At 42.8% G+C, this 26,667-nt stretch overlaps 1 protein-coding gene across 2 annotated transcripts; it reads left to right on the top strand.

Moving 5' to 3' along the window:
* Positions 1-8,166: 8,166 nt before the first annotated feature.
* On the top strand, positions 8,167-26,667 carry DEPDC1 (DEP domain containing 1). Of its 2 annotated transcripts, XM_025184815.2 has the most exons (12): positions 8,167-8,315; positions 8,594-8,859; positions 9,450-9,600; positions 10,624-10,739; positions 11,349-11,479; positions 11,862-11,909; positions 14,437-14,577; positions 15,064-15,912; positions 16,745-16,917; positions 17,537-17,713; positions 17,976-18,161; positions 24,103-26,667. In XM_025184815.2, exons 1-12 carry the CDS (start codon positions 8,259-8,261, stop codon positions 24,241-24,243), a joined length of 2,436 nt encoding a protein of 811 aa, XP_025040600.2. In that variant the 5' UTR covers positions 8,167-8,258; the 3' UTR covers positions 24,244-26,667. The 2 variants fall into 2 exon arrangements, with proteins under 2 accessions (XP_025040600.2, XP_075792342.1); XM_075936227.1 differs by lacking the exon at positions 15,064-15,912 and having other exon boundaries at positions 24,103-26,655.

The raw sequence follows: 26,667 nt of genomic DNA, 5'->3' as shown, positions 1-26,667 counted from the left end.
GAGAATTTCTCTGAAGGACCCCAGTAACTCTCCCCAGGGTCTCTACACTAGGGCTACGTCTAGACTGGCATGATTTTCCGCAAATGCTTTTAACGGAAAAGTTTTCCGTTAAAAGCATTTGCGGAAAAGAGCGTCTAGATTGGCACAGACACTTTTCCACAAAAGCACTTTTTGCGGAAAAGCGTCCATGGCCAATCTAGACGCGCTTTTGCGCAAAAAAGCCACAATCGCCATTTTTGCAATCGGGGCTTTTTTGCGCAAAACCAATCTGAGCTGTCTACACTTGTGGTGGCCCCTCGTGGCCATGGCGATATATGTCCGCATTCCTGTGTCTGGAGCGAAAATCCTGGAGGGTCTCCTCCTTGCCCCATACTTCCAGGAGATCCAGGATCTCCACCCCAGACCAGGACAGCGCCCATCTTTTCCTGCCCCTAGCATGCTCCTGGGAGCCCTCTGCATGATCCCTGGGATGGGTGGGGATTCTTGGGGGGCTTGAGGCTGGGACATAGGTGGACAGAAGTGTGGCAATGGCAGCCATGTGGTGAGGTGCAGTTCCCAGGGCTGGCTTCCTGCCACAAGCCTTGTCCCAGGTAGCTGCAGCTTTAAGAGCTGCCAGGAGACAGGAACTAAAGAGCTGTGATGAGTGTGGACGGAATGGCCAGCAGGGCACCTGTGTTATTTCCTGGAGGCCTCTTTATTTGAAAAAGAAGCCTCTTCCACATCCACACATGCTTTTTTCTGAAAGAGCCTTATTCCTCATAGAATGAAGTTTACCACCATAAGAAAAAAGAGGAAATTGCTCATGTTGGTGCAATAACAAAAGTTCTTCGAGATGTGTCCCCCGTGGGTGCTCCACTATAGGTGTCGGGCTAGTCTTGGTGCTGCAGATTAGAGTTTTGAGCAGAAATAGTCAGCTGGATCACACATGTATGGTAGGCATCTTGTGGAGTTCGTGCCATTTTGCACATGTCCACAGTCTGTCTCCTTCCAGTTCCTCTAGTCTGCCTGAGTGTCTGAAAAAAAACAGAAATGAAGAAAACGAGACTCCGGAGTGGGGAGGAGAGCAGGTAGTGGAGCACTCAGAGGAACACACATTTCGACCAACCACTGTTACTGCACCAACTTGAATAACTGTCTCTTCTTCTTCGAGTGATGTCCCCATGGGTGTTCCACGGTAGATGACTGTGTATCAGTACTCAAGAATGCCTGGACGGCAGGTTCCGGAGTCATGGTTTATTTGATGTTGAAAATGCTGCTGAGGCTAATGAGGAGTCTGCAGCCAAACAGTCCACGATTGCGTTGTGCTTCATGACCATATGCATGACAGATGTCTCAGAGGGGAACTTCTTGCAGGAAGGCTGTGGATGTAGCTACAGCTCTTGTGGAATGAGCCTTTGGTTGGGGTGGAAGTGGCTTCTTGCGTATGGAATAGCCAGTGGTGATGCACAAAACTATGAGCTTAGAGATGTGTTGAAATGACAGTGTTTCTCTCTTGGAGTGATCAGCAAGGGAAACCAGTAAGCATTCCATCTTGCAGAAAGCCCAAATTCTATCAATGTAAAAGGCAAGTACTCTGTGTAAATCGAGGGAGTGGAGGATTGCTTCTTGGGGCGAGGTATCAGGCTTGGGATAAAAGAAAAGATGGACAATTGGCTCATTAATGTGGAACTCAGAGCGCTCTTTGGGAATGAAGGCTGGGTGGGGCTGTAGAATAATGTTGTACTTGTTGAAGGTGGTGTATGGTGGTACCACCATCAAGGCCACAAGTTCGCTGACTCTGTGCGCAGATATGAAGGCAAACAGAAAACCAACCTTCAGCGTCATCATTGGGAGTAGTGAAGTGGCCAAAGGTTCAAAGGGTGGTCGAGAAAGGGTGTCCAGTACTAGGTCCAAGTTCCAAGATGGAGGTGGGGGTCTGTGAGGCAGATTAAGTTTAGTCAGCTGGAAATATCGCCTCATCCGGAGATGACGAGGAGCAGTCTACTGGAGAAGTTTCCGGTTTGAGGTCTTCAACATCAGACAACTGTCCCTCTTCTGGTCTTGTTGGATCGTTGGACTGTTAGATGGAAAAGGTGAGTCTAGGTGCTGTGATTGATGAGGTAAGTATTTTTCACTCAATGGTTGATGATGTACGATCACACCAGACAATGTACGATCACACTGGGGACGATCATCATATAGTCTACAGTAGCAGTCATAATAGCGCTCAGAACGCAACGGAGAGGAGTGGCGTGACGAACGTGCACTACCATGCTGGATATAATAGACGCGGCATGGGAAGCGTCTACCAGGCTCGTATCTTGAGGATCAACCGGGTGAGCGGGACCATGAACGGGACCGACATGTTTCTAGATACACTGTGTCCCTATAATTACACTGTCCATACGTGACCCATGTAGGAGAAACACTATAGTCATGATAGCGACCGTACCTTTGCAGTGAAAAATCTGAAGACAGGGATCTGTCTCTATAATGAGTCTTTGATAATGCCTTCCTATGTAGGGCGGTATCTTCTGCCCTAAAATCCACAGAAGAACCAGGCACTGAATAGCAGTGGAGCGGTGCCGGGGAAAGCAGCTGTTGCTGCGTTGATGCTGGTGCCGGCAGAGTGTCCTGTGCCGGAGTCAGCAGAGGTGCCGGAGCTGAGGCATCAAGACCTTCTGCCTCGGAGCCGGGTGCCAGAAGAGACAGTGCCGTGGAGGACGGTGCCGCCATAAGCGGGGCCGGTGAGGCAGGCGCTGTTACCCCAGAGTCTCAGTAACAAGCAGAATCTTTTGAATTAATTTAGAATTTAGGATAAGGGATCTGATTGATGATGTTAAATGCTCTGGTTACCAAAAGGGAGGCCCTTGACACCATATCTGATCACTGGTGATTTCTCCCCCCCGAAAAAACACGCTTGGAGTCCAGATTAGAGTTCACTAATATATTGTAGAATTTAATTTGACAAGTGCATGAACAAGAACAAAAAACAACAACCAACAAATCCAACTCCCACCCCAAAACAGAAGAGAAGGAAGACAGAAAGACCCTAATACAGGTAAGATGTTTGTACGTTACAACAGTCTCTGTGTTGCCAATGGTGGTACTGCTGCTTGCGACCTTCTACCTTTGGGCTTAGGTTAGCACTTAGGGAGGAACCGCAAGTGATCCCTCGCAGTTCTGGGATGATTCTCGTTGGGCCTTTGCCACAACGGACTGTTTCAGGGATGGTGATGATGTGATGGTCCGAGGCAGGTAGAGATCAAACACCTCTGCTTGGTGTATCCCAGATCACCAGTGCTGAGCCTTCACCACAGCATGGTGTGGGAACCCACCGCAGTTGTGAATGATCCCTATGCCTTTTCCCTCTGTGGCGTTGTGCTGCCTTTACAGACACAGACCAGAACACTGACCACTCACACCTGGGTGCAGTGCTTTTTTCCTTTTAGAACCTTTGGCATGTAAACTGTAAACTTGTGTAGGGTGGTGTGCATAATTCTGGGCTGGGTGCAAAGGATCTTGTGTGCCTAGTGCAATTTTGGTACTGAGTGCAGACACTCAAGATGGGAAAAGTTTAACTGACTTTCCAGAAACTCCATTAAACAGTCTGATTACACCTCCTCTGGATTCTTTGCCTTGCTCGTGGCTGATCGAAACCACGTTGTTGCTGTCTCCCATACGAATAGTCGTGGTGTCTCTGGTAAGGCATGTACTGTTTGTGCCGTTATGGAGGCGTGTACATACCGAGGGTATAGAGAGTGGTGCATGAATCCTTGCTCAAATGAAGGACCTCATCCATCTTTTCAGCAAAGAGCTTCTGTTTATTAAATGGGAGATCCTCAACTTTGCTCTGCAGTTCCCTTGGAATTCCAGCCATTTTTAGCCATGAATCTCTTCACATCACTATTACAGTAACCATTGAATGGGCAGCTGTTTCTGCTATGTCTAACACAATCTGGAGACCTATCCTAGTGGAAGCGTAGCCTTCTTGGACAATGGACTTCAAGATTTGAGTCCGGTAAATGCTCCATGAGTGTTGTGACCTTTCTACAACTGTCGAAGTTGTGGTTCAACAGGAGTGCAGCGTAGTTGGCCACCAGCAGGAGGTCCCGTTATACCCGGTTTTCCCTCCAGCCCACCAGCAAGAGCCAGGGCTAAGCCTCGCCAAGCCCAGTTTTCCTCTCAGCCCACCAGGAGGGGCCAGGCCCAGCTGTTCCCCCCAGCCCGCTGGGAGGAGCCAGACCAAGCCGCACTGGGTTTGGTTATCCCCCCAGCCCGCCAGGAGGGACTGTGCCTAGCTTTCCCTCAGCCCACTGGGAAGGGCCAGAGCCGAGCCAAGCCCGGTTTTCCTGTTGGCCTGCCAGGAGGAGCCGGGCCCAAGCCACACCAGGGCCTGTTTTCCCCCAGCCGCTGGGAAGGGAAGTGGGAGGAGAGCCCAGCTGTAAGAGCCCCACTCCTTCACGTGGGCCCTAGGAAGGACCAGGCTGGGGGTGAATGAGGCTTGATCCTGGGGACATCGAGTGACATGACATCACTCTGTCATTCTGCTGGAAAAACTTTTTTTTATAGAGAGAGAGATAAATTAGGAAAATTAAAACCAATACAAGGAAATATCTTTCATATGATGTGCAATCAAACTCATTGCCAGAGGAAATTGTTGAGGCCAATAATAAATCAAAATTGGGTGCCTGGTTAATTATATGGATAATAAAACTCAGAGTTATTGCAAATGGTAAAAGTACTGTAAGTCACATTAAATCTTATGCTTCCAGTTTAATCCAATCTCTAAACCAGTGGTACACAAACTTTTCCAGTCAGACCTCCCCTTTACCATTAAGACAGTGGTTCTCAAATAGTGGGTCAGGACTCCAAAATGGATTGCAACACCATTTCAATGCTGTTGCCATGGCTGGAGTTAGAATTGCTGGGAACTGTGGATGAAACACAAGCCCCACTGCCCAAGGCCAAAGCTAAAGCCCTGAAAATATTTGAAGATTAAATGTAATGTGCTACTTCTAATGGGTTCAAATAACTTGCACCCTTGTGGCATTCGGTGCTAGTTTATGACTGAAACTAGATTGCTCAGATTCTTAACTCAAAATACATTTTGTTTTTCTTCATTTAAAGCACTGTTCTGGGGTGGGGCTGGGGATGACAGGTTGAATATTTAGGCTGCCCCAAGCAGAGAGGACAACCCCAGCCCTCCCTTAACCACAACAGCTTGGGGCTCAGTGAGAAGCATCTGTCTGTCCACGGCCACTGCAGCTCCAGCAGGCACAGCTAGAGAAGGGGTGCATACAGAGGCATAACGAAGAGGAATGCAGGGGACAGTTGTCCCCGGACGCCATGCTAGGGGGGCACCGGGCTGGGGTGGGAGCGAAGTGCACTCTGCTCTGGCCCATGTGACGCTTTTGAACAGAGACCTGGGAGCAGGCTATGTGCTCCCGGCTCTACACACTGAGAGCAGGGGCAGCAGGAGCGGCCACTTTAAAGGTTAGATTTCCTTACCCAGCCATCCCTTCCTCCAGTGCCTGGCTCTGTGGGGGAGAGGGGGAGGTTTGATGGGGGGGTGTTCCCAGAGCTAGGGGGGCCTGGTTCAGGGGGAGGAGTAAGTGTATTGGGATGGGAGGCTCGGGGGGGGGGCTGACTCTGGAAAAGGGGTGAGTGCATTAGGATGGGAGGTGTTGAGGTGCCTGGCTCTGGGGAAGGGGTGAGTGCATTGGGATGGAGGTCGGGGGGGGAGCTGGCTCAGGGGAAGGGGTGAGTGCATTGGGATGGGGGGCACTGGGGAGAGCCTGGGTCACATGGAGGGGTGAGTGCATTGGGATGGGAGGTTAGGGGGGCTGGCTCTGGGGGACAGGGAGTGCATTGGGATGGGGGAACGCTGGGGAGGGACTGGCTCTGGGGAAGAGGTGGGTGCATTGGGGTTACTTATAATTTTTTTTAAATAAAAGATATTCTATAACAAAAGGAAAAACTTAGAAAACAATAGTCTGATAACATTTTAAAGACTAACAAACATATAGGTCAGGCATGTCAAACTTTGAAATCCACTAAGGGCCACACAAATGAAAACTGATACCAAAGAAAATGTACTTTTATCAGAAAGTTATAATTATTTATTATTATAGATTATGTTTTGGGTATATTTTATAATATTTTTTCAGGTCTTGTTTTAACATAACAATTTTACACATCAAATTATTGTATCTGTTCATAAAATAATTTTAATTTCAATATAAATGTAAGGAACTTTTAATTTGTTTATATGATACATAACTTTTGTTGAAATAAAAACAAATATAGATCATGGTCAATCAAATAGAAAAGGCTTCTGTGAAAAATTCAGATACTTTGTAAGTTTGAGATTTTGCATAAACATATAATTAATTAAAATATCATCAATTCACAGACACTTACCTTCCTTCCTCCCCCCCCTCCCCGCATTCCCCTCCTGTTCTGCAATGTGATTTGTCCTTTTCATATTTGTTCATTTTTTTTAATTGTATCCTTTGGTATATATGGTTGTGACTACTTTCTTCCACTATTTGATCTGAGGAAGTGGGTCTGGCCCACGAAAGCTCATCATCTAATAAACCATCTTGTTAGTCTTTAAAGTGCTACATTGTCCTGCATTTTGCTTCATAAAACAGGTTTTCCATTCCTCGGATCATCGTAGTGACCCTTCTTTGTACCTGTTCCAGTTTGAATTCATGCTTCTTAAACATGGGAGACCAGAACTGCACACAGTATTCCAAATGAGGTCTCACCAATGCCTTGTATAACGGCACTAACACCTCCTTATCCCTACTGGAAATACCTCGCCTAATGCATCCCAAGACCATATTAGCCTTTTTCACAGCCATGTCACAATGGTGGCTCATAGTCGTTCTGTGATCAACCAGGACTCCAAGGTCATTCTCCTCTTCTGTTACTTCCAACTGATGTGTCCCCAGCTTGTAACTAAAATTCTTGTTATTACAGTAATCCCTAAATGTATAACCTTACACTTCTCACTATTAAATTTCATCCTATTGCTATTACTCCAATTTACAAGATCTTCCAGATCTTCCTGTATGATTTCCCGATCTTTTTCTGAATTGGCAATACCTCCCAACTTTGTGTCATCCACAAACTTTATTTGTACACTCCCACTTTTAGTGCCGAGATCAGTAACAAAAGATTAAATAATAATGGTCCCAGAACTGATCCCTGGGAAACTCCACTAGTAACCTCTTTCTAGCCTGACAGTTCACCTTTCAGTATGACTCGCTGTAGTCTCCCCTTTAATCAGTTCCTTATCCACCTCAATTTCCAGATTGATCCCCATCTTTTCCAATTTAACCAATATTTCCCCATGTGGTACTGTATCAAATGCCTTACTGAAATCAAGGTAGATTAGATCCACTGCATTTCTTTTATCTAAAAAGTCTGTTACTTTCTCAAAGAAGGAGATCAGGTTGGTTTGACACGATCTACCTTTTGTAAAACCATGTTGTAATTTGTCCCAGTTGCCATTAACCTCAATGTCACATTTCTAAAATATAGTAGAAAAGAAAATTGCCCATACTTCATTCAGTCGTGGAAGCTTAAGAGTCTCCCTCCCTGACAAGCCACAGTGCACATTTTATAAGCATTGTTTGTGTTCAACCAGGACTTTCACAAGACTGTGTTGTGTGCCATAAGCAGAAAAATAGCTTCCTGAGATTCTTCCCCCTTGTGTCATCGGCAATGAGGTATGTTTTCTAGCTTTTCCTCTGCGACCCTGCGGGGAAGCACTGTGGGGAAAAAAAACCCAGCGACCGCTGTAATTCCCTGAATCCAGAAGTTAGGACTTCAAACACCTGCCTCCCCCCATTGGCAATACAAATCACAAGAGCGGGCAACACTGCCAGGGTACTTTCCAGAGCTGCCCCAGGACGTGCTGGCGGTTGCCCGGACCCCTTCATGCAGCGCAGCACCAAAGCCGCTGCCCGACCGAGGCTCGCAGCCAACCTCCCTACCCACCCACCGCGCCGGGGAGGGGGGAGGGAGATGCTGTGGGGCACAGAGGGCGCCGGACATGGTGGGGCAAACACCGCACCTCGGCCACCCACCAACCCGGGAAAGGGTTGCAGGCGACTTCCTTTTAAATCACCTCGGCTCACCCGCTGTCACGTGGCCGCCTAGCTCCTCCAATCAGCGGCCCGAGAGCGCTCGTGGCGTCAATTCAAACAGTTGGAGACGGTTAGTGTCAGCTGCCGGGTGATTTTCTTGGGCCCGTGTGTGGGGCTGCGATGAGCAGCATGGAGAGCCGGATGGTGACACCGGGGCCCTACCGCGCCACCAAGCTGGTGAGGGGCTGCGGGTCAGCACACAGGCGGGGACTCTGCCGGGCGCGGTTCAGAGTTTGCGTGGGGGACTGGAGCCCCTACGGAGCTAGGGGGTGGGGGAAAGCAGCAAAGAGCGATGGAAGCGGGTCCCGAGGCCGGGCTGGCAGAGGCTGACTAGTAGAGGGATGGGAGGGGCCCAGGGCTCTGGCTGGCAGAGGGAAGGAAGGGGACCCGGGGTCTAAATGCGCTCGATTTTTTTGCTTTGGTTTTTTTCCATCTCCACCCCTCCCCTCCTGCAGTGGAATGAAGTTACTAAATACTTTCGAGCAGGAATGCCATTGAAGAAGCACAGGCAACACTTCAGAAAACACGGGAATTGTTTCAGTGCCATGGAAGCTGTGGACTGGCTTCACGAAATGCTACAGAATAACAGCAATTTTGGTCCAGAAGTTACTAGGCAGCAAACGGTTCAATTACTAAGGAAGTTTCTCAAGAATCATGTAATTGAGGATATAAAAGGAAGATGGGGATCAGAAAATCTAGATGACAACAACAACCTATTCAGGTGCTGTACAGGTGTCCACAGCTTGACAGTTTGGGAAAACTAACCAAGAGTTCTCTGTCACCGTGTCATTGGTAACTTTCTGTGGGGAAAATCATTTTCAGTAAAAAGCTCTACTGACTGATCAGAAAGTCTGCTTTTCTGCTAACTATTCATTAATAATGCTGTAAAGCGCAACAGACTTGGCTGCCGTGCAAAGATGGTTAGCATACAAAATTTGAATTCCAACCCTGTGCTATCTGTCTCCATTCCACACCATTGCCTTTTACAGTATATAGAAGCTATAGTCCGAGCCGAATCTACTCTAAGGACTTAGCAGAAGGAAATTCAACTTTAATTGACCTCTTGTATGTGAAAGTTGAGTGTTCTTGACCGATGAATTTGAGAGAAAGGAATGATAGTTCAAAGCTAATTAGGAATTTTGCCTAACTTAAATTATGTTGTAGATGTGTTCTGTATTTTCTTTTTATCTTAATTAAGCCTCTAAAGAGTCTTATGGAGTCATCGCTGGGCATTAATTTTTTTTGATGAAACTAAGTTTTTATTTTTGCAATATGTTCTAAATGCATTTACATTTTTCTTATTAATTATAGATTCCCTTCAACCTCTCCAGTTAAAACTTTACCAACGAGATCTCTATTGAAAGAGAACACAGAAAATGTTCCAAAAGAGAAAGAAAGTCTCTTTAAATTACCACATTTCTCCAGGAAGACTCCTAAAAAACATGAATTACTTGATACTCTGGTAATAATTTGACTTCTTATCAATCAAATGTTTTCAGGATAAGGAAAACAAAAATAATCACTAGTGGCTGCATCATCTGCTTCTGTAGACTCTTCATCTGAAAAAATAAGCTAGCAACTTCCTCTGGAGTACTCCTCAGTGAAGTGCAACATTAAACCTCTTTGCTATATGTGGCTGCTTAACGCTTGGGGTGCAACCTAAGGATCTTAAGAAACTTGAACCTTAGAAGTTCAAAATACTGTTTGTATGAAAATAATCTTACCTTTACATTTTTATGTGGACTTGCTGAAATGTGACAAATTGAAAACAGTGAAATTTAAGTGTTTGAGGATTTGTACTGTATGCAATAGATTTCAGTTTGTACAGTAGTTCAGTCTATATACAAGCTCTTATTGTCTCCACAACTTTAGATTAACAATATACTGGAATTGACTTATATTTTGTTCTCATTTAGTCATGTAATAACAGAACTAAAAATGCTTCCCCCTCAATGTTTCATATCTATAAATATTATTTTTTGTCAGATTAAGATTCCTTGTAAAGCCTTAAACTTTATACATTTTAGGAACACCTTAGAATATACTTTTTTCGGTAGTTCTGGCTTTCTGAATTTAGACCCAAGTCCTAACCTTACAAGCACTTATACTTGCCTTTCAATATTTACGTCCTTAATCTCCTACTTCATTCTGCATTTCATAATCTTTTATTTTAAATTTGCAAACTTAAGGAGGTATGACTTTTTTTTTCCCCTATGGTGGATAGCAAGTATTAGCTTTTAATGGAAACGAGCTTTATCCTTCTATTTTAAAATAGGGAAAGATTCATTAAATAGTAAAACCTTAAACTTTTTTTAAAAACACCCCAAATGAATTCATTCTTTAATTTGTAATAAAGCCTTCTTGATAAGTCTGGAGGGAGATAGGTATTTGTTTTTAAATTACATTTTATTGGAATTTTGAGTTTGGCTTTTGAGATACTTCAGAGAATCAGCAAAATATATCATGCATGATTGTTTATTTGTAGGAGAATACAGAAAACACAAAAAGTGAAATAATGGATGAGGACAAAGAAAACGTACACATGAGGAAAATAAGTCAAGAGGATATAGAAGAAATTTGGCGAAACATCATTTTGATACAGTAAGTCAATAACAAATTGGAAATGGTTGGTTTGTGTATGTATGTTTTTTCCTCCCAGTATATATGGATTAGGCTATTTTAGCTACAACATACTGTCGGAGTGGAAGGTACATCCATGAATATATGCTGTGTTAATAATCAATGAGGTAAACAAGAATTTGTAAGATTTCCACAGATGGGTGCTTTGTTTGTTTGCTTTGTGATACAAAAAGAGTGGTTCTGCTAAGTAATGCAAGATACCCATGCATTTTTCTAATATATTTAGGAAAACTGCTGATATAAATATTATAGGGAGTGAGAACTGCATATTGAGTGGCTGTTTTTCTCTTGTTCATTTCCTTCATGGTGCTTATTTGGCATGCTTCCTCAAACATTGAATTTATTGCCTGCTTCTTGTTGTTGGCTCTTTCTATCAGGTCGGACATCCCTTTTATCATCTATGACATAAAAACATACCTTTGACAATTGGAAGCATTGATCTTGGACGAAGAACTTAGAGTTTAATAAAATGTTGATATTTTGCTTCTTGAAGAGGTCTGAAAGTAATTAGCTTGTGTTCACATGCTTTCAAGACTTCTGAAAAAACATTTGTTCTCTTCCACCCCACAGCTTGCAAACCATTTTAGGTCTACCATCTTTGGAAGAAGTCTTGCATTCAGGCCAAATAATTCCTCGATATGTCATATACAACATGACTAACACAAGTAAACATGGTGTTGTTGTTCTGCAAAACAAATCAGGTTTGGTTTTATTTTTGACATTTGCTTCAAGGACCAGTATTAAGTTTTTATCAAATGGGGATTACAGTAATTAACTATAGTAATACAGTACTTAAAACAGATTTGCGTAGGTTGATAACTTCTATAGTCTCTCTCTCTCTCTCTCTCTCTCTCTCTATATATATATATATATATATATATATATATATATATATAAAAAAAGAGGGGCAAGTGACTATATGTATCCATTTAAAATCATTCTATGTATTCTTTTAAAACTAGTTAAATTCTATATATGAGCTTCCTGTATTTAAAGTTTAATATCAGATGGCTAGTGTATAAAGGATAAAATGGTAGTTGCTGAACACTTTTTTTTTTTTTTTTTTTTTTTTTTTTTTTTCAGAAGACCTCCCTCATTGGGTATTGTCAGCTATGAAGTGCCTTGCATACTGTAAGTTGTACAAAATAGCCTTTAAAATTTCAGATATGAGGAAGTTCATCTTGGGGAGCAGAAATTCCAAAGTGTTTGCTTATGTGTAAGAAGTACTGTGCTCTTTTACACTAGATGCAAATTCAACTATATCTAACAACTTCATGTATTCGAAAGCAATAATAGTAGGCTGGATAAAACAATTCTGTACAAAGGTGACTTCTAAAGATAATGAAGTGACGTGGTATACTTTAAAGAAGAAAGAGATCCTATGGACCGATATGTTGCTCCTAATCATTGAGTAGATCTCCTAGTGCCAGTTTGCACTCTATGGATCCATGCATGAATCTCTTTCTACCTTTGCACATGTACTCCATTAAAGATAATGGCTAGGACAAAGTTGCAGCACAGTCCTCTCAAATCTAATATTTTGTACATAAAGAGGAAGCAAAACATAGAGGCACATGTTCCTGTATTGTAGAATCAGTATAGCAAAATTAAGTAAATTCTCTTGAGAAATGAATGGGTGTCACTTCTTTCTATGCAGTACATTGTTTATTTCAGTCTTTTGGCTTCGAACAGGCCTGAAACAGGCTTTTTAAAAATAATGTAAAAATTAGCAAAGTTTATAAACTGAAAAATACTTTACACTTATGCAGTGGGCTAACAGAAATGACATCACTTGGGCTTCTGGGATGTCAAGCTTTCACTTCAAATAACCAAAACACACACACACACACATACACACACTTTATAAATGCTGTTAAATGAATATATCTGAGTCTTGACTATGTTGAAAGTCTTATATTCTGCTGAATTCTTCATCAATTGTACAGCATGTCTCAGATGTAACTTTTTGTTTGTTTTTTTGGAGAGACTTCAAAGATCCAGGGAAAACATGAGTTTGACCATATCAAGTTTCCTGCAGATCAGGAAGAAGCAGTTTGGGGCATGTCATGACATTTCTAAATGACATGTCATGTCTCCCAACTCAGTTTTCACCATTTCATATACACTTGATCTACATTGGTGCCTGTGTCATTGTGTGGCTTTATTGCTGCTCCCCCTCCCCCCAACCTCCAGCAATGCTCAAAAAGCTATGGTGGTGCCATTGATTATATATAGAAAATAACTAGGGATGTTAAAGTAACTATGTGCACAGTTAACTGAAGGGTCTGGGCTCATCCATTAACATACACGGTTACACGCAGGCTCCTGATGCGCAGAGGCTCCCAGACAAGTTTTCCCCCCCCCCCCCATCCCCTTGTTGCTGTATCTGATACAGAGGAAGCAGAGCTGGCTTAAAAGCCAGCTCCCAGCATGCACTGACTCCTGGGGAGCCATCTGCCTCTCACCTCTATCCTGCTGCCTCTGATACAGAGGCAGCAGCCTGGGTGAGTAATAGTCAGGAGCCGGTATGCACAGAGACCTGGCTTTTACACAACAGCTCGAGTGTAATTGATAAAAATTTCAGCAGTTACATGATTACTTAAACACATTTTAACATCTTTATCTATAACTGTTTGGTAGCAACTGCAGGAAGGGCCCATATGGAGTTACTAGAACTTGATGTTGAGTTTGCAGTAGGTGATTCATAGAAAGTGACATTCCCACCTGTCCTGTGCACAGCCCCTAAAAAGTCATAGTCAGTCTGTGGTGAGGGGGAAAAAAAGTGGGGACAGAGCAAAGGATGCTGCTTTGTTTCATCCTAGCCCATCTTTAAGAGGGTGTATGGTAGAGACCCATCTGCAGGGGAACACTGGTTCAGTTTATTCTCTCCTTGTCCTTATTCATGCCCATAAATTGTTTAATTACATGGTTCATTACCCACTTTTGAAAATGCTGTATTGAATGAAGAGCAAACCTGAAATGAGCAGATGTAATTATCCCCTGGGGGATACTGGTGAATTAAATTTGCTGTTATTTCACCAGTTATGTGAAAGTAAGCTTTCAGTAGTGATATGTGCTTTAAAAAAAAAAAAAAGCCTGCCTGAAGTTAAAACAAAAATACTAAACTTTAGCAGCTGTACTAGTGAATTGAGCCCTAAACTTCTTTATGATAAATCTTAGTTTATTTTGAGATATTCAAAATAGATATACGTTCTTGTAACTTTGTTTTATTGCTTATCTGTATGAAATCTGTTTGCTTTTGCATATTTGTGGGTTGATTGTAGTCACTAACAGAAAAACTAAGATTAATTGTTTCTTTTGACTTTTAGGGATGGGGATGGGTGAGAAGCAGAAAGGGTTGAAATAGTCAAATAAAGGACTTCCTCTAAATTATTAATATTGAAGTATCTATCTTCTATAGTTGATCACAGCTTCTTGATCTGTTACTATATAAGCAATTTTTTCTTTTATTACTGTGTTTTTACAAGTCATGCAAGGCTGAAATACTGGTCCAATGTTTTTACAATAAATAGCTGACATGAAACTCCTTGAGAAATATTAGGCCATACCTTACTTCTGCAACATTAGCAGAAAGTATTTTTAACATGTAATTATGGAGAATAGAACTACCATGATCCTTCTGTCCTTACCTTTTTAGGGCCTAGAAGTAATGACATGAGCCAGCCAACTTATGTTGGTTTTGAACGGGATGTATTCAGAACAGTCGCTGATTATTTTCTCAGTCTACCTGAACCATTGCTTACTTTTGAATACTATGAACTGTTTGTGAATATTCTTGGTATGTATAAAACACATTTTTAAGTGTTAAGTACAAATTTGGGTCTAATGGGTTACATAAATATAATTTGTGAGAGGAACTTGGGACCCCTCCAATTTGTATGGTAGTATGAATTTGTGGGAGGCCACTAGAGCAGTAGTATTTGAGTCAAAATAATACTACATTCCTGTAACAATAAATCTATATAAATTATCTAGTCTGACATTTTCAAAGTATAAAAACCACAGTTTCAATTAGTGTAAACTAATCCTAGTCTTCTTTTTCCTAAAAGCTACATGTGACATTTCATTGTCCTTAGACTTGCATGTATGAGCTGCTTTGTTGCATGTACTTTTAATGCTTAATTTTTAGCCACAACTAACAATGTGAACTATATTAATGTCTTATATTCGTTGACTGTTCGTTTTACTTGGCTACTTCAGTGCATTCTTACCTTGTTTTCTTTCACATTACTTGTATCTTAACTTTTATTTCATTTTCTGATAGTTGTGTGTGGCTACATCACAATTCCAAATAGACCCAGTGGAATACACTGTACCCAAGATCAGGTGTGTGACCCACAGCCTTCAAAAACTCTGCACTTGAACTCTTTCAAGTCAACTGAATGTCTTCTTCTAAGTTTACTTCGAAAAAAGACTGAAAAACAAGAGGAAGAATCTGATTATTCTGGAAATATTTCCCAAAATGAACATACTCTTCAAAAAGGATGTACTAAAAAATTACAGCACTATAACTTGGCATATAAACGAGCCAGTGATGATGACTTTACAAGAAGAACCTGTCAAAATCTGTTAGGTTTAAAGAATGAACAGGTCCAGCCTCTCAAACATAGGGCAAGATGCTATTCTTTGGGAAAAATTGCAGCTACTACTTCAAATGTTTGTAGTGTAATGGGATCAAATTCCCTCTGTCAATCTGACATTGACTTATCAGGCACAAATAAAGAAAACACATTTATACGCTTTGGGTACAAAGCAGAATCACTGTTGGATCTTGGATCAGATAGCACTGGGCAGAAACAACCATATGATTTCAAGAGAGTGTCTGCATCATGTGTTCTGGATCAAGAACTCTGCAGGTCTCATAGTTTACTTGGAAGCAATAACTCCAGAAGTTGTGGTGGCATGAATATACCAGTTGCTGAAATCACAGTAAAACCATATCAAATAGTTCATCTTGGACCAAGGAAATCAAGTACTACCGGTGTGCTTACTACAGTAAAAAATGAGCCTAGGGATTCTAATATCACAGTCAATAAAAGACTCTGCAAAAGTACAGTAGAACTTGCAGAAAATTCTTTTACTCCAGCTTCCTTTATGTTGACTGGCATGCGAAGTAAGACTGCTTTCCAAAGCATGTGGTATTGGCTTACTGTATGTTGACTGTCTCAGCTTTCCTACTTTCTTTGGTCCTGTTGTTGGGTTTTTAAATAAACCAAACCATGAAGTACAAATTTTGCTAACGAATACAGGTTGAACCACTATAGTCCAGCACCCTCAGGACCTGATCAATGCTGAATCAGAGAACTTGCTGAACTATAGGAGATCAATATTGTCTAGCAGCCTTACCAACACTTCCACTGTTTACAAAGCTCTCAAAAGACAGGGGTAAATTAGGGCTAAATAACAGCACAAACTCTGAGAGATGGGACTGGGGACTGTAAACAAATTTTATGAGACTGCGGGAAACTTGGCTGCACACATAAGTGGACATCCAGCTACTAAAATCATGCTGGACCATGCATGTTGCCAGATCAGAGAGTGCTGGACTAGAGAGGTTTAACCTGTAGTCTAATGCCTATGAAGTAACTTAACTAATTATATTAAATACAAACTTTCTTATCTTTCTATCACCATTTGGGGAAGAGAAGATGTCTGAGCAATTTGTATTTTGCTCTTTGTATATACTGAGATGCAAAAATAGCTTCAATTATGTTCTTCTCCTGGTCTTGACTTGCATCAATAATACATATTAGAAAAAAATAAAGTGGGGATGAAGACAACACAAAAATGTTGAAATAACTTTGATCCCTTTCTACGTTAGAACAAACGGTTCTATAAAGTGGCTGCTGTCTTAAAAGAATAATATGAAATTGATTATATCTTTAAATAGCTGTCTTTTATATTATTTTAAAACTCCTTCTGTCTTTATAATTATTAACTTCTAGATCTTCTCCAGCCTCATTTAGAAAGGGTTGCTATTGAAGCACTACAGATATGTTGTTTATTGCTTCCTCCGCCAAATCGTAGAAAGCTTCAACTCTTAATGCGTATGATCTCTCGAATCAGCCAAAGTGTTGATATGCCTCGACTTCATGATGCAGTGGGCACAAGATCTCTGGTAAGACACAAGAGCATTGATAGCTTAATCTATTCAATAGCACAAAAATAATGCTTAAATCTGAGAAAAAACAAGAATATTCAATGTTAAAGGAGGAATTTAATTTTTATCTTGCTACATCTAGTATGTAACACAGATATGTCAGCCGTGGAATACTTGTGAAAATCTTTATTGAAGTGAGCTCTCATTTAACTCTATCTGAACATTATCTAAATAGGTTTAAAGATTCAATATCCTTTTTGCTTCACTGATTTCCCATTCCTTCTTCACCTCCCTGTCACTAATTAAATTGATATTGTAAATTAAATTCTTATGGAACCTTAATTGCCTCTGTTTTACCTGATATGAGCACAAAACTTATTTGAAACTCAAAACTATAAGCTTTAATTAATCATAAAAACTAGAATTATATCCTGCTCTCATATGAGAATCACATTGTTTCAAATGGGGGGGAAATGGCAGATTGCTTCTTTGCTCATTAATATATATTGATCGTTCAAGAAAGTGAGGTACTGTGATGCAAATCGGTAGCAGGAAATGCAACACAGCGCTGCAGGGAGAGGGAGAAGAATTCAGATACCATTGCTGTACATACTGACAACCTGTTAAAAACTTCTAGATGATACAGACTTTTTCTCGATGCGTGTTATGCTGTGCAGAAGAAGTGGACCTTGATGAGTTAATTGCCACAAGATTAGTTTCATTTCTAATGGATCACCAGCAGGAGATTTTTCAAGTTCCAACTTACCTACAGGTTGCAGTGCAAGATCACATAGATTCTCTGAAGACAGTTCAGGTGGGTCCTGTGACAAAGTTGAAATCTCTTCGCTAATTGTTTTTTTTTAATTGTAGAGTATTAAGCAGTTACTGTCAGTTTAAAATACAAAACTATATTCCATTCCTTCTTTTTTAAAGTACACATTTTCTTGCAATTAGTTTCACAATTAGAGATAAGCTTTTTACTTTTTCTTTTTTTTCTCTCTCTTTTTTTAGGGGGGAGGGGGAGGGCACAATTTCACTTTTAAAACATATATTTAATTGTTACCATTCTTTTTCAGTTCCAATATCCAGGGGAAGACATTAGTGCCATTTTGCCATCTTATTCATATTGTACGCGGATATCTCCTCAGGAGTTTGATGAACAAAGAATTTCTAACTCTCAAGCTGCAGTTGCAGAACTGTTGGAGAACATTATCAGGGACAAAAAGTTCTCTCTGAAAGACAAAAAGAAAAAGCTAAAACAGGTAAAGGAAACTGACTATTGTTTCTTCTCTGGGGTGGGCTTCAGTTTAGGGGTTTTCTTAGAGCACTTAGTTGTAGTGTGCAAAATGGTTTAAAAAATTCATAGATGTGTAGAGAATTACTTATCTAATTACTAGATCCTAGCACATCAACATACTATTTCAAAATGGTATTTTCTGTGTGGAGACAGGAAGGAATTCCCAGTGCATCCCGAGCCTTGCTAGTCTCATAGCAAAAAGAACTGGGTAGAACATAAGAACGGTCAGACTATAAAGGTTCATAGTCCAGAATCCTGTCTTCCAACAGTGGCCAATGCCAGATGCCCCAGAGGGAGTGAATAGAAACAGATAATCATCAAATGATCCCACTCCTGTTACCCATTTCCAGCCTCTGACAAACAGAGACTAGGGACACCGTTCCTGCCCATCCTGGCTAATAAGTATTGATGGACCTAACCTCCATGACTTTATCTAGTTCTTTTTTGGACCCTGTTAAAATTCTGGTCTTAACAACATCCTCTAGCAAGGAGTTCCACAGGTTGACTAAGCACTGTGGGAAGAAATACTTTCTTTTGTTTGATTTTAAATCTGCCTCAGGTGTAGGTAATAATTTTGAATGGATATTCACTCCGAGATTTTGGAAAGTGGTCAAGGGCTGCATTTCTATGGAGGGGGTGTGCGGTCTGGGATGAAGGTTGGGTGCAGAAGGGAGCTTGGGATAGGAGAATGGAGTATAGGAGGGGGTGTGGGGTCTGAGAGGGGGCTGTGACCTAGAACAGAGGTTTGGGGTGCACAGTCCAGGGGAAAGGAGTATGAGTGCAGGAAAGAATTTTGGCCTGGAAGAGGGGCTCTAGGAGTGAATGCAGGTTCTGGGAGAGAGTTGTGACCTGGGAAAAGAGGTACAGGGGGTTTGGGTCATGGCCTGAGGTGGTTAGTCAGAAGGGAGAGGGAGAGTGGAGTGCCAGAGGCAGGCTCTGGCTCGGAGGCACTTACCTAGGCGGATCTCAGCCAGCAGCCTGGAACAAACCTGAGGCAGACAGTCTGCTGCAGGCTGCTTGATACTCCATGTGGCTCTGCCCTGCCCGGAAGCTGGCACTGGAATCTTGCACAGGAGGCCATGAGGTTGGAGTGCCAGGCAGGCAGTGGCCCAAGCGCATGGCCTGAGTCAGGAGGCAGTTAGCTTCGGGGACTAGGACCAGGAAGTGAAAGCAGGGCCAAAAGCAGCTGCCACCATCAACCCCTGGCCCAAGACAGGCAACCATGATTAGCATCAGGGCCCCGGTCCAGCAATTAGAAGCGGGGCCAAAGGAGGCTGCTGCTGCCACTTCCTGGCCTTTCTGCAGGGGAGTTGGGGACAGTGGGGATCTCAGGGTGCCCTCTGAGGAGGGGCCGTGGGGGAACTCCAAGCCATGGCTGCTGCTTCCCTTCTGAGTCTGTGAAAGCTGTGGGGGCAATGCAGGGTGACCAGAGGCAAGCGATGGTGGTGGCTTCCCCACTGGAGCAGTGCAGAAAGCCTCTGGTGCCTGGAAGCAGCGCACAGCATGAAAAGTGTCGTTTCTCTTCCCCCCCCCCCGTGCCTTACGCACTCCCTTCCCTCTGTGCCTTGCTCCTGCCCCTCTTCCTGTCCAGACATCCTGTCCCCTCCCCTGCTTCTGCCTCCTTTCTCCTGGCCAGATACCCTGCCCAACTGGGGCCCAGCCCCCATCTGGTCACAGCATCCTGGCCCTGATCCTGGGACAGGCCCTACGGTCCAGCCCACATCTGGCCGCAGGAAGGGCTGGTGGCAGCCCCCCTCCTGCTGCACCATGGGTAGCGGGGAGGATGCCACGAGCCGGCTGTGGCGATCCTGGCCAGGCCCCTTGTCCAACCACTACTGCCTGGGTACAACAGCCCAGCCCCTGGCAGGTAAGGTAATCGGGCTCCAAGGCCCTCACTCATACTCTATTTCCCTCCTCCAGCACCCTTCCCTTTCTGCTTCAACCCCCAGCCCTGAGCCCCTTATATACCCCTACTATGACTCCAGCACTCCCACTTCCCATTTGCTCCCCCAGCAGCAACAGCAGAATTCCCATTAAAGTCTGAGTACAATGTTTCATTTATACTATTAATCATATCAATAATATTAAGTTGTATATTTTCAGTCATTCAAATAGGCATTGCTGTACGGCTCTTTGTTGCCCACTTGTTCTGAATTTTGATGTAGTTTGGCTCTTGGGTTTGAAAAGGTTGCTGACCCTTGCACTATTTGCACCAGGTTTCTTGTTTCATTTTTGCCACTGGTTCTTAACTAGGGAACACTCTGATATAAAATGGGTAAACAAAAAGCACAAAGATAAACAGTGGGTGTGGTTATAATTTTAAGAACTGATCATTCATAAAGGGAAACCTTCTGATAAGTAACTAGGGCTTTCTAACATACTGAGAGTTCTGGACAAATTACATAATGCTTCAGGTTATCAGATATTTCTAAATTCTACTAATCTGCTGCCTAATAGCCAATCTAAAAGCTCAAAAACTTTGGCAGGACTTAATGCTGGACCATTTTTTTTTCCTCTTCTGGAAAATGTTTGGCAAATATCTCTGATCACTGAATAGTGTACTTGTCACAGAATTTACTAAGCATGTCTTGTGACTCAAACCCAGCTTCACAATAGCAGCTTTTTAAATCTTCAAGTTCCCTCTCCTTATCCCCCAGCCTCCTCAAGAAGAATGATTTTGTAAAACTTGACTGTTTCTTAAACTTGGTCACCAAACTGAAAGGCTAGCTCTCCATTTATTAAATTAATTTAAACTAGCTGTATGAAATAAATTGTAGAGCACTGGTAGTTTTAAACCTTTTTACTGTCCCCCTACTTTCTGTGGAGATAGGAGGGAATTCTTCATGCATCTCTTGCCTTTCAGCTTTGCAAGGTTCATGCTACAACCTCTGCAGAGCAGGGCGTGTAAAGAGTGTTCTAGCTATACATTTGCGTCCAGTGAGAATGGAGGGGGGGAAGCTCTCCCCTTTTATCTCACTACATTTGCTCTAAACTAGCCCTATATGCATTTGTATTTTTGGACAGATTTTGCTTTGGTGTTGTGATACTGAAATTCACACATAGCTCAAGCTGAGGCCTAGGCCTTGCAGAAAGCCAGCCTGATAGGAGTACAGCTCTCATCTGCACAACTACAGCACACTGTAACTACTAAATAAAAATACTGTGCTGGAATAGTTGGTGAATGTTATTTCTTCATTATACCTGAAGGCAACCAGAAAAGTGCTTATTTCTTCTCAGACATTTTCTGGCACATTGCAGTAGAGATGTAATAATATAACTGTTTGAACAGTTAACCAGTAAGCCTGGGCTTATCGTTTACCATTAATGGTTACATGCAGGCTTCTGGCCCCACTCCCAGGGAGCTGGCTGCCACCTTATGCTGCAGGTTCTGTATCAAAAAGATAGAACTCATGAGCAAGGTTTAGGCATGCCATCCTGGTAGGTATTTATAACACCTTTTGGCTTTATCTACTCTTGTAAGCCTCAGCAGTGCTTTAACACAGGTGTTTGGTCATAGCAGCAACTCTGGGAGAGAGCTCTTAAGTAATCCACCTCCAGAAGGGGAACAGCTAATAGTGCCTATTTACACTGACACTTTCTATTGCTGTACTTGATGCACTCTAAGGGTATGTCTACACTACAAAGTTAATTCGAACTAACAGACGTTAGTTCAAACTGACTTTCATAGGCGCTACACTAGCGCTCCGTTAGTTCGAATTTAATTCGAAATAACGGAGCGCTTAGTTCGAACTAGGTAATCCTCATTCCACGAGGATTAAGCCTAGTTCGACCTAGCTAGTTCGAATTAAGGGGTGGAAACTCTACTGCCCCCCTCCCGGACCCGGACCCCTTAAAGGGGCACAGGCTGGCTATGGTGCCCGTGCCAGGTGCAAGCCTGCCAGCACCCAGCCAGCAGACCCTGCACCTGGCACGGATCGAGCCACCCACCCGATGCCCTCCCCCTCTTCCCGGGACCAGGCTGGCGGCTCCCGGGAGCTTGCCTGGGACCGCAAGAGGCAGGCACCCGCCTGGGTTAGTGCGGACATCGTGGACCTCGTCCACGATCTCCGCACTAGGCACAGGAAAGTGGCCGGCTTGGGCAGGAGAGCTGCCAGCCTAGCCACCCAGGAGCAGGTGTGCAAGAGAATCAAGGGGGTCCACTGAGACCCCCGACCCTGAGCCCTGAGCTTACAATGGCCGTCCAGGGTCAGACCAAAGGTCCATCTAGCCCAGTAGCCTGTCTGCCGACAGCGGCCAACCCTAGGGACCCTGGAGGGGATGGACCGAAGACAGTGACCAAGCCATTTGTCTCGTGCCATCCCTCTCCAGCCTTCCACAAACCTTGGGCAGGGACACCACTCCTACCCCCTGGCTAATAGCACTCCATGGACCCAACCTCCATGACTTCATCTCACTTCCCTTTAAACTCTGTTCCAGTTCTAGCCTTCACAGCCTCCTGCAGCAAGGAGTTCCACAGGTTGACTCTTTGCTTTGTGAAGAACAACTTTCTGTTACTAGTTTGAAGCCTGCTACCCATTCCTTTCCTTTGGTGTTCTCTAGTCCTTCTTTATGGGAACTAATGAAGAACTTTTCTGTATGCACCGTCTCCACCCAACTCCTGCTTTTAGAGACCTCTATCCTGTCCCCCCTCCGTCTCCTCTTTTCTAAGCTGAAAAGTCCCAGTCTCTTTAGCCTCTCTTCATATGGGACCTGTTCCCAACCCCTGATCATTTTAGTTGCCCTCCCCTCTCCCAACCTCTCTCTTCCCCTCTCCCACCTCCTTTTCACAGTCTCCCCCAGTTTTGTTCAATAAAGACAGATTCCATTTTGGAAGACACGTTATCTTTATTTTGTACATCAAGAAGAGGGGCTAGGGAAGGGTAAGTGGAAGGAGGTGAGGGAGGAATGGGGCACGAGCCCCCGATGGGGAGGACTGGGCTGGCTCTGCGAGCTTCTGGGGGTGGAAGCTTTCCTGCAGCCCCCCAATTGCCCCCTCTCCCCAGATGGCAGCCTGCGGCAAGTACAGCCGGTCTGATGGCCGAGTGCTGTGATGTACCCAGTGTGGGCACTCCAAGCCAGGACTGCTTTGCAAGCGGGGCACCCCTGAGAACTGTCTGTCCGGGGTGGGAGTCAGGACCCTTTAAGCACAGCCCTCGGCTAGCCTGAAACAGCATCTCCACGCTCTAAGTCCTCCTCTGATGCCCTGCTGGCACTGTTTCCGGCCATCCTTAACCCCGGTTCAGGGTCCACTTAATGTGGACGCACTAGTTCGAATTAGCAAAACGCTAATTCGAACTAGTTTTTAGTTCTAGATGCGTTAGTTCGAATTAGCTTAGTTTGAATTAACTAATTCGAACTAAGTTAGTTCGAATTAGCACTGTAGTGTAGACATACCCTCAGAGAGGAGGTGGATTTTTTTCACACGTTTTGAGCAAGAAAGTTACAGTGCAGTAAAATGACATTGTAGCGAAACCTTTTCTCTTTCCCAGCAGCTATTAAAGGCAGAAAGAGAAGGGAAAGAGGATGCTTAGGACTAAAAAAGTTAAGCCATGCTATGTTATGAGAGAGGAAAACATTCGGTGAAGCCCCCTGAAGGGAAGTAATGTCTGACCAAAAACAAAATAGGGAGCATTTTTAAACAATACATTAAATAGAAATGGGATGTTTTATAGTTGAATGTAGTACAAAATAGTTAATTTTCCTGTAGGGCAGGCGCCATGGGTTTGGTAGAGGTATCGTTGCAAAGATTTTTGTGTTTTTTGTTTTTCATCCTGTCTAGCAAGCTTACTCCCCAGTAAGCTTACTCCCCAAGCTTACTCCCTTAATCAAGTTGTGATATTTTTCAAGCCCTCTATATCTCCTTTTAAGTAGTCTGTTGTAATTACCCTTATATTTTTTTTTTTTAGTTTCAGAGGGAATATCCACTGATCTACAAGAACAGATTTCCAACTACAGAAAGTGAAGCAATACTATTTGAAAACAAACCGACAATTAAGCAACCGATGCTTAGCCTGAAAAAAGCAAAGTTTCGTAGCCTAAGATACTAATTCAACTATATTTCTTGAATCTGTTCATTTGACAGGTATATGCATAATCTTGTGAAGGACATTTACTATGAAAATCTGCTATTTAATTTTTGAAGGAAGGGAGATGTGCACGTGCACACTTTATTCTGGGAGGTGCCAAAGTAAATTTGTTTTGGAGATCATCTTTTCACTTATAAAATTTTGAAATTAGATAAATATTTAATGTTTACATGCTACCTAACATATGCAATCAAATATTGAGTTATATGTGTTGAATCTCAGAAGTAAAAAGAAATGTGAAAAGAAACATGAAGTTATTAGTAACCAAAAAAAGTCTGTGTGCAAGTGTCTGGGAAGCTAATATATTTTTCTTACTTTTTTTTGTTAAAATCTGTTTTGGAAATGATGCCTTTAAATTGTATTCTGGTTTTAAATCATCTGTGTGTTCTATATAAATGCTTTGTTTGGCCACTCAATATAGTGTGTATTTGCAACAAAATATTACCGTTTTGGACTGAGGTAACATCTGGGCCTAACAGACATCAATAGAGCTAAGAATTCACCCTATGTTAGGGGTAATCTATTTATCCAACTACAAACTCATGTATATTATACATATTGCACTCATTTGTAAATCATTTGTCAATTTTTTTATATATTTATACATGTTAAAACTACTATACTTGGTTTTATATATATTTCTAATTTTTGATGGAAAGCTCATCTCAAATACTGACCTGAAACACTGCTCAAAAACATACTAGTAGGTAAGAGGGGAAGGATGATATATACCTATAATGGACCAAACTGACACATAGGCATTGTGTATTAGGCTTCAATGTTTAGTTTAAACTGTGCTGGTTTTTACACAACTTTTGGGAAATGCCTGTATTGTTTTTCTCTTAAACATATGGCCCTAATTAAGATAATGAGAATTTTCCTGTTGACTTAATGGCCAGGATTTCATCTCTTATCTTCAGCATGATTTTAAATCTCTGTGCAATAAATTTCAAATCTTGAAAGTAGGGCAAGGGGGGAGGCTTCAGCTATTTGCATATACTGTGCTAAAATGTGTGTGCTATTTTTGTTGTTGCCTGGATTTTTGTTGTTGCCTGGATTTTTGTAGGTGGGTTTGGAATTTGCCATTTAAATTCAAGAAAACGTGCATATACAGAAAGAGGGAATTCATTCTATGAATCAATTTTATGGGTCACTTATTTGGCCAATATTTAAACATTTTTTGTATTTTGTTAAATTTATAAGTTAGATGTAATTGGCCACTGCTTGTTATGCTGGTTATTTAATGTTGTTAAATCACAGTTTATTATCTAAGCCAAAAGCCTTGCCATATTGTTAAACTCTTGTACACTGTACACTCATATTAAGCCATACCAAAACTAAACTTTGAATGTAGAGAACATGTGTTTTGCGTGTGTGGTTTTTAAATTCCTTTTTGTAGTTGAGGAACATTTGATATTGGCTAGCTACCTCTCATGCTTCTTGGGTCCAGGAATGGCAAACAGTGCCAGGACTCCCACACCATGAGACGAGCACTCCTCACCAACAACGTGGGGCATGGTATCAAGTCCAACTAGCTCAGCTTTGAATGCTGCCTCCTGGAGGAGAAACTTCAGTTTAGCTTGCCAGCCTTTCATATGGGGCTTTTAAAGTCTCTGAAAAGTTGGCAGCAGAACCTGATGTGAGCCTCAGCCAAACACTTCACTCTAGGGGTGCGTCTAGGCTACATGGCTCTGTCGACGGAGCCCTGTAAAATAGTTTACTCAGCATAGTCAAAGAAGCGGAATTTAAATAATCCCCACTTCATTAAAATAAAAATGGCCACAGCATTGTGCTGACGATCAGCTGATCCAGCACAGTGTGGCAGTCTAGATGTGGCATGGTCGACAAGGGAAGCCTTTTTCGACTGCACCAGTTAAACCTCATTGGGAATCAGTTCGGAGTGGAGAAATCTACATCGGGGGTTGTGATGCATGTATCCAAATCAGCGAATACCATTCTACTCTGGAAAGTTGTGTGTCTGGGAAAAGTGGATACCATAGGGAACCCTATCGTGGCAAAGCCATCCGCTAATGGTGGTTCCCAGCCTACTCCTTGCTCCTGTAGCTCAGGAAGCCATGCACAGGCAGCCTGGACTGCAGTAAGGAGCAGTTCAGCTTCAGGCTGAGTAAGTGCAGAATGGTGGTTGAATGTGCATTTGAGTGTTTAAAGGGAAGATGTAGGAGTCTGCTGACTGGGGTTAGAGATCAGCAAATGCAACATTCCTTTTGTGGTGGTAGCCTATTGTGTGTTCCATAATCTTTGTGAGAGCAAGGGGGGGAAGTTATCTGGCAGGGTGGGGGACTGAGGCAGAGTGCCCAGCCAGAGATTTTGAGCAGTCAAACATCAGGGTGAGAGGCCTTGCATTTACTGTTTGCCTGTAAGCCC

This window comes from Pelodiscus sinensis, chromosome 9, assembly GCF_049634645.1.
Source record: "Pelodiscus sinensis isolate JC-2024 chromosome 9, ASM4963464v1, whole genome shotgun sequence".
In the NCBI taxonomy this organism is placed as follows: Eukaryota; Metazoa; Chordata; order Testudines; family Trionychidae; genus Pelodiscus; species Pelodiscus sinensis.
The sequence above is the reverse complement of the archived record's forward strand: the minus strand, read 5'-3'. Positions and strand labels throughout refer to the sequence as shown.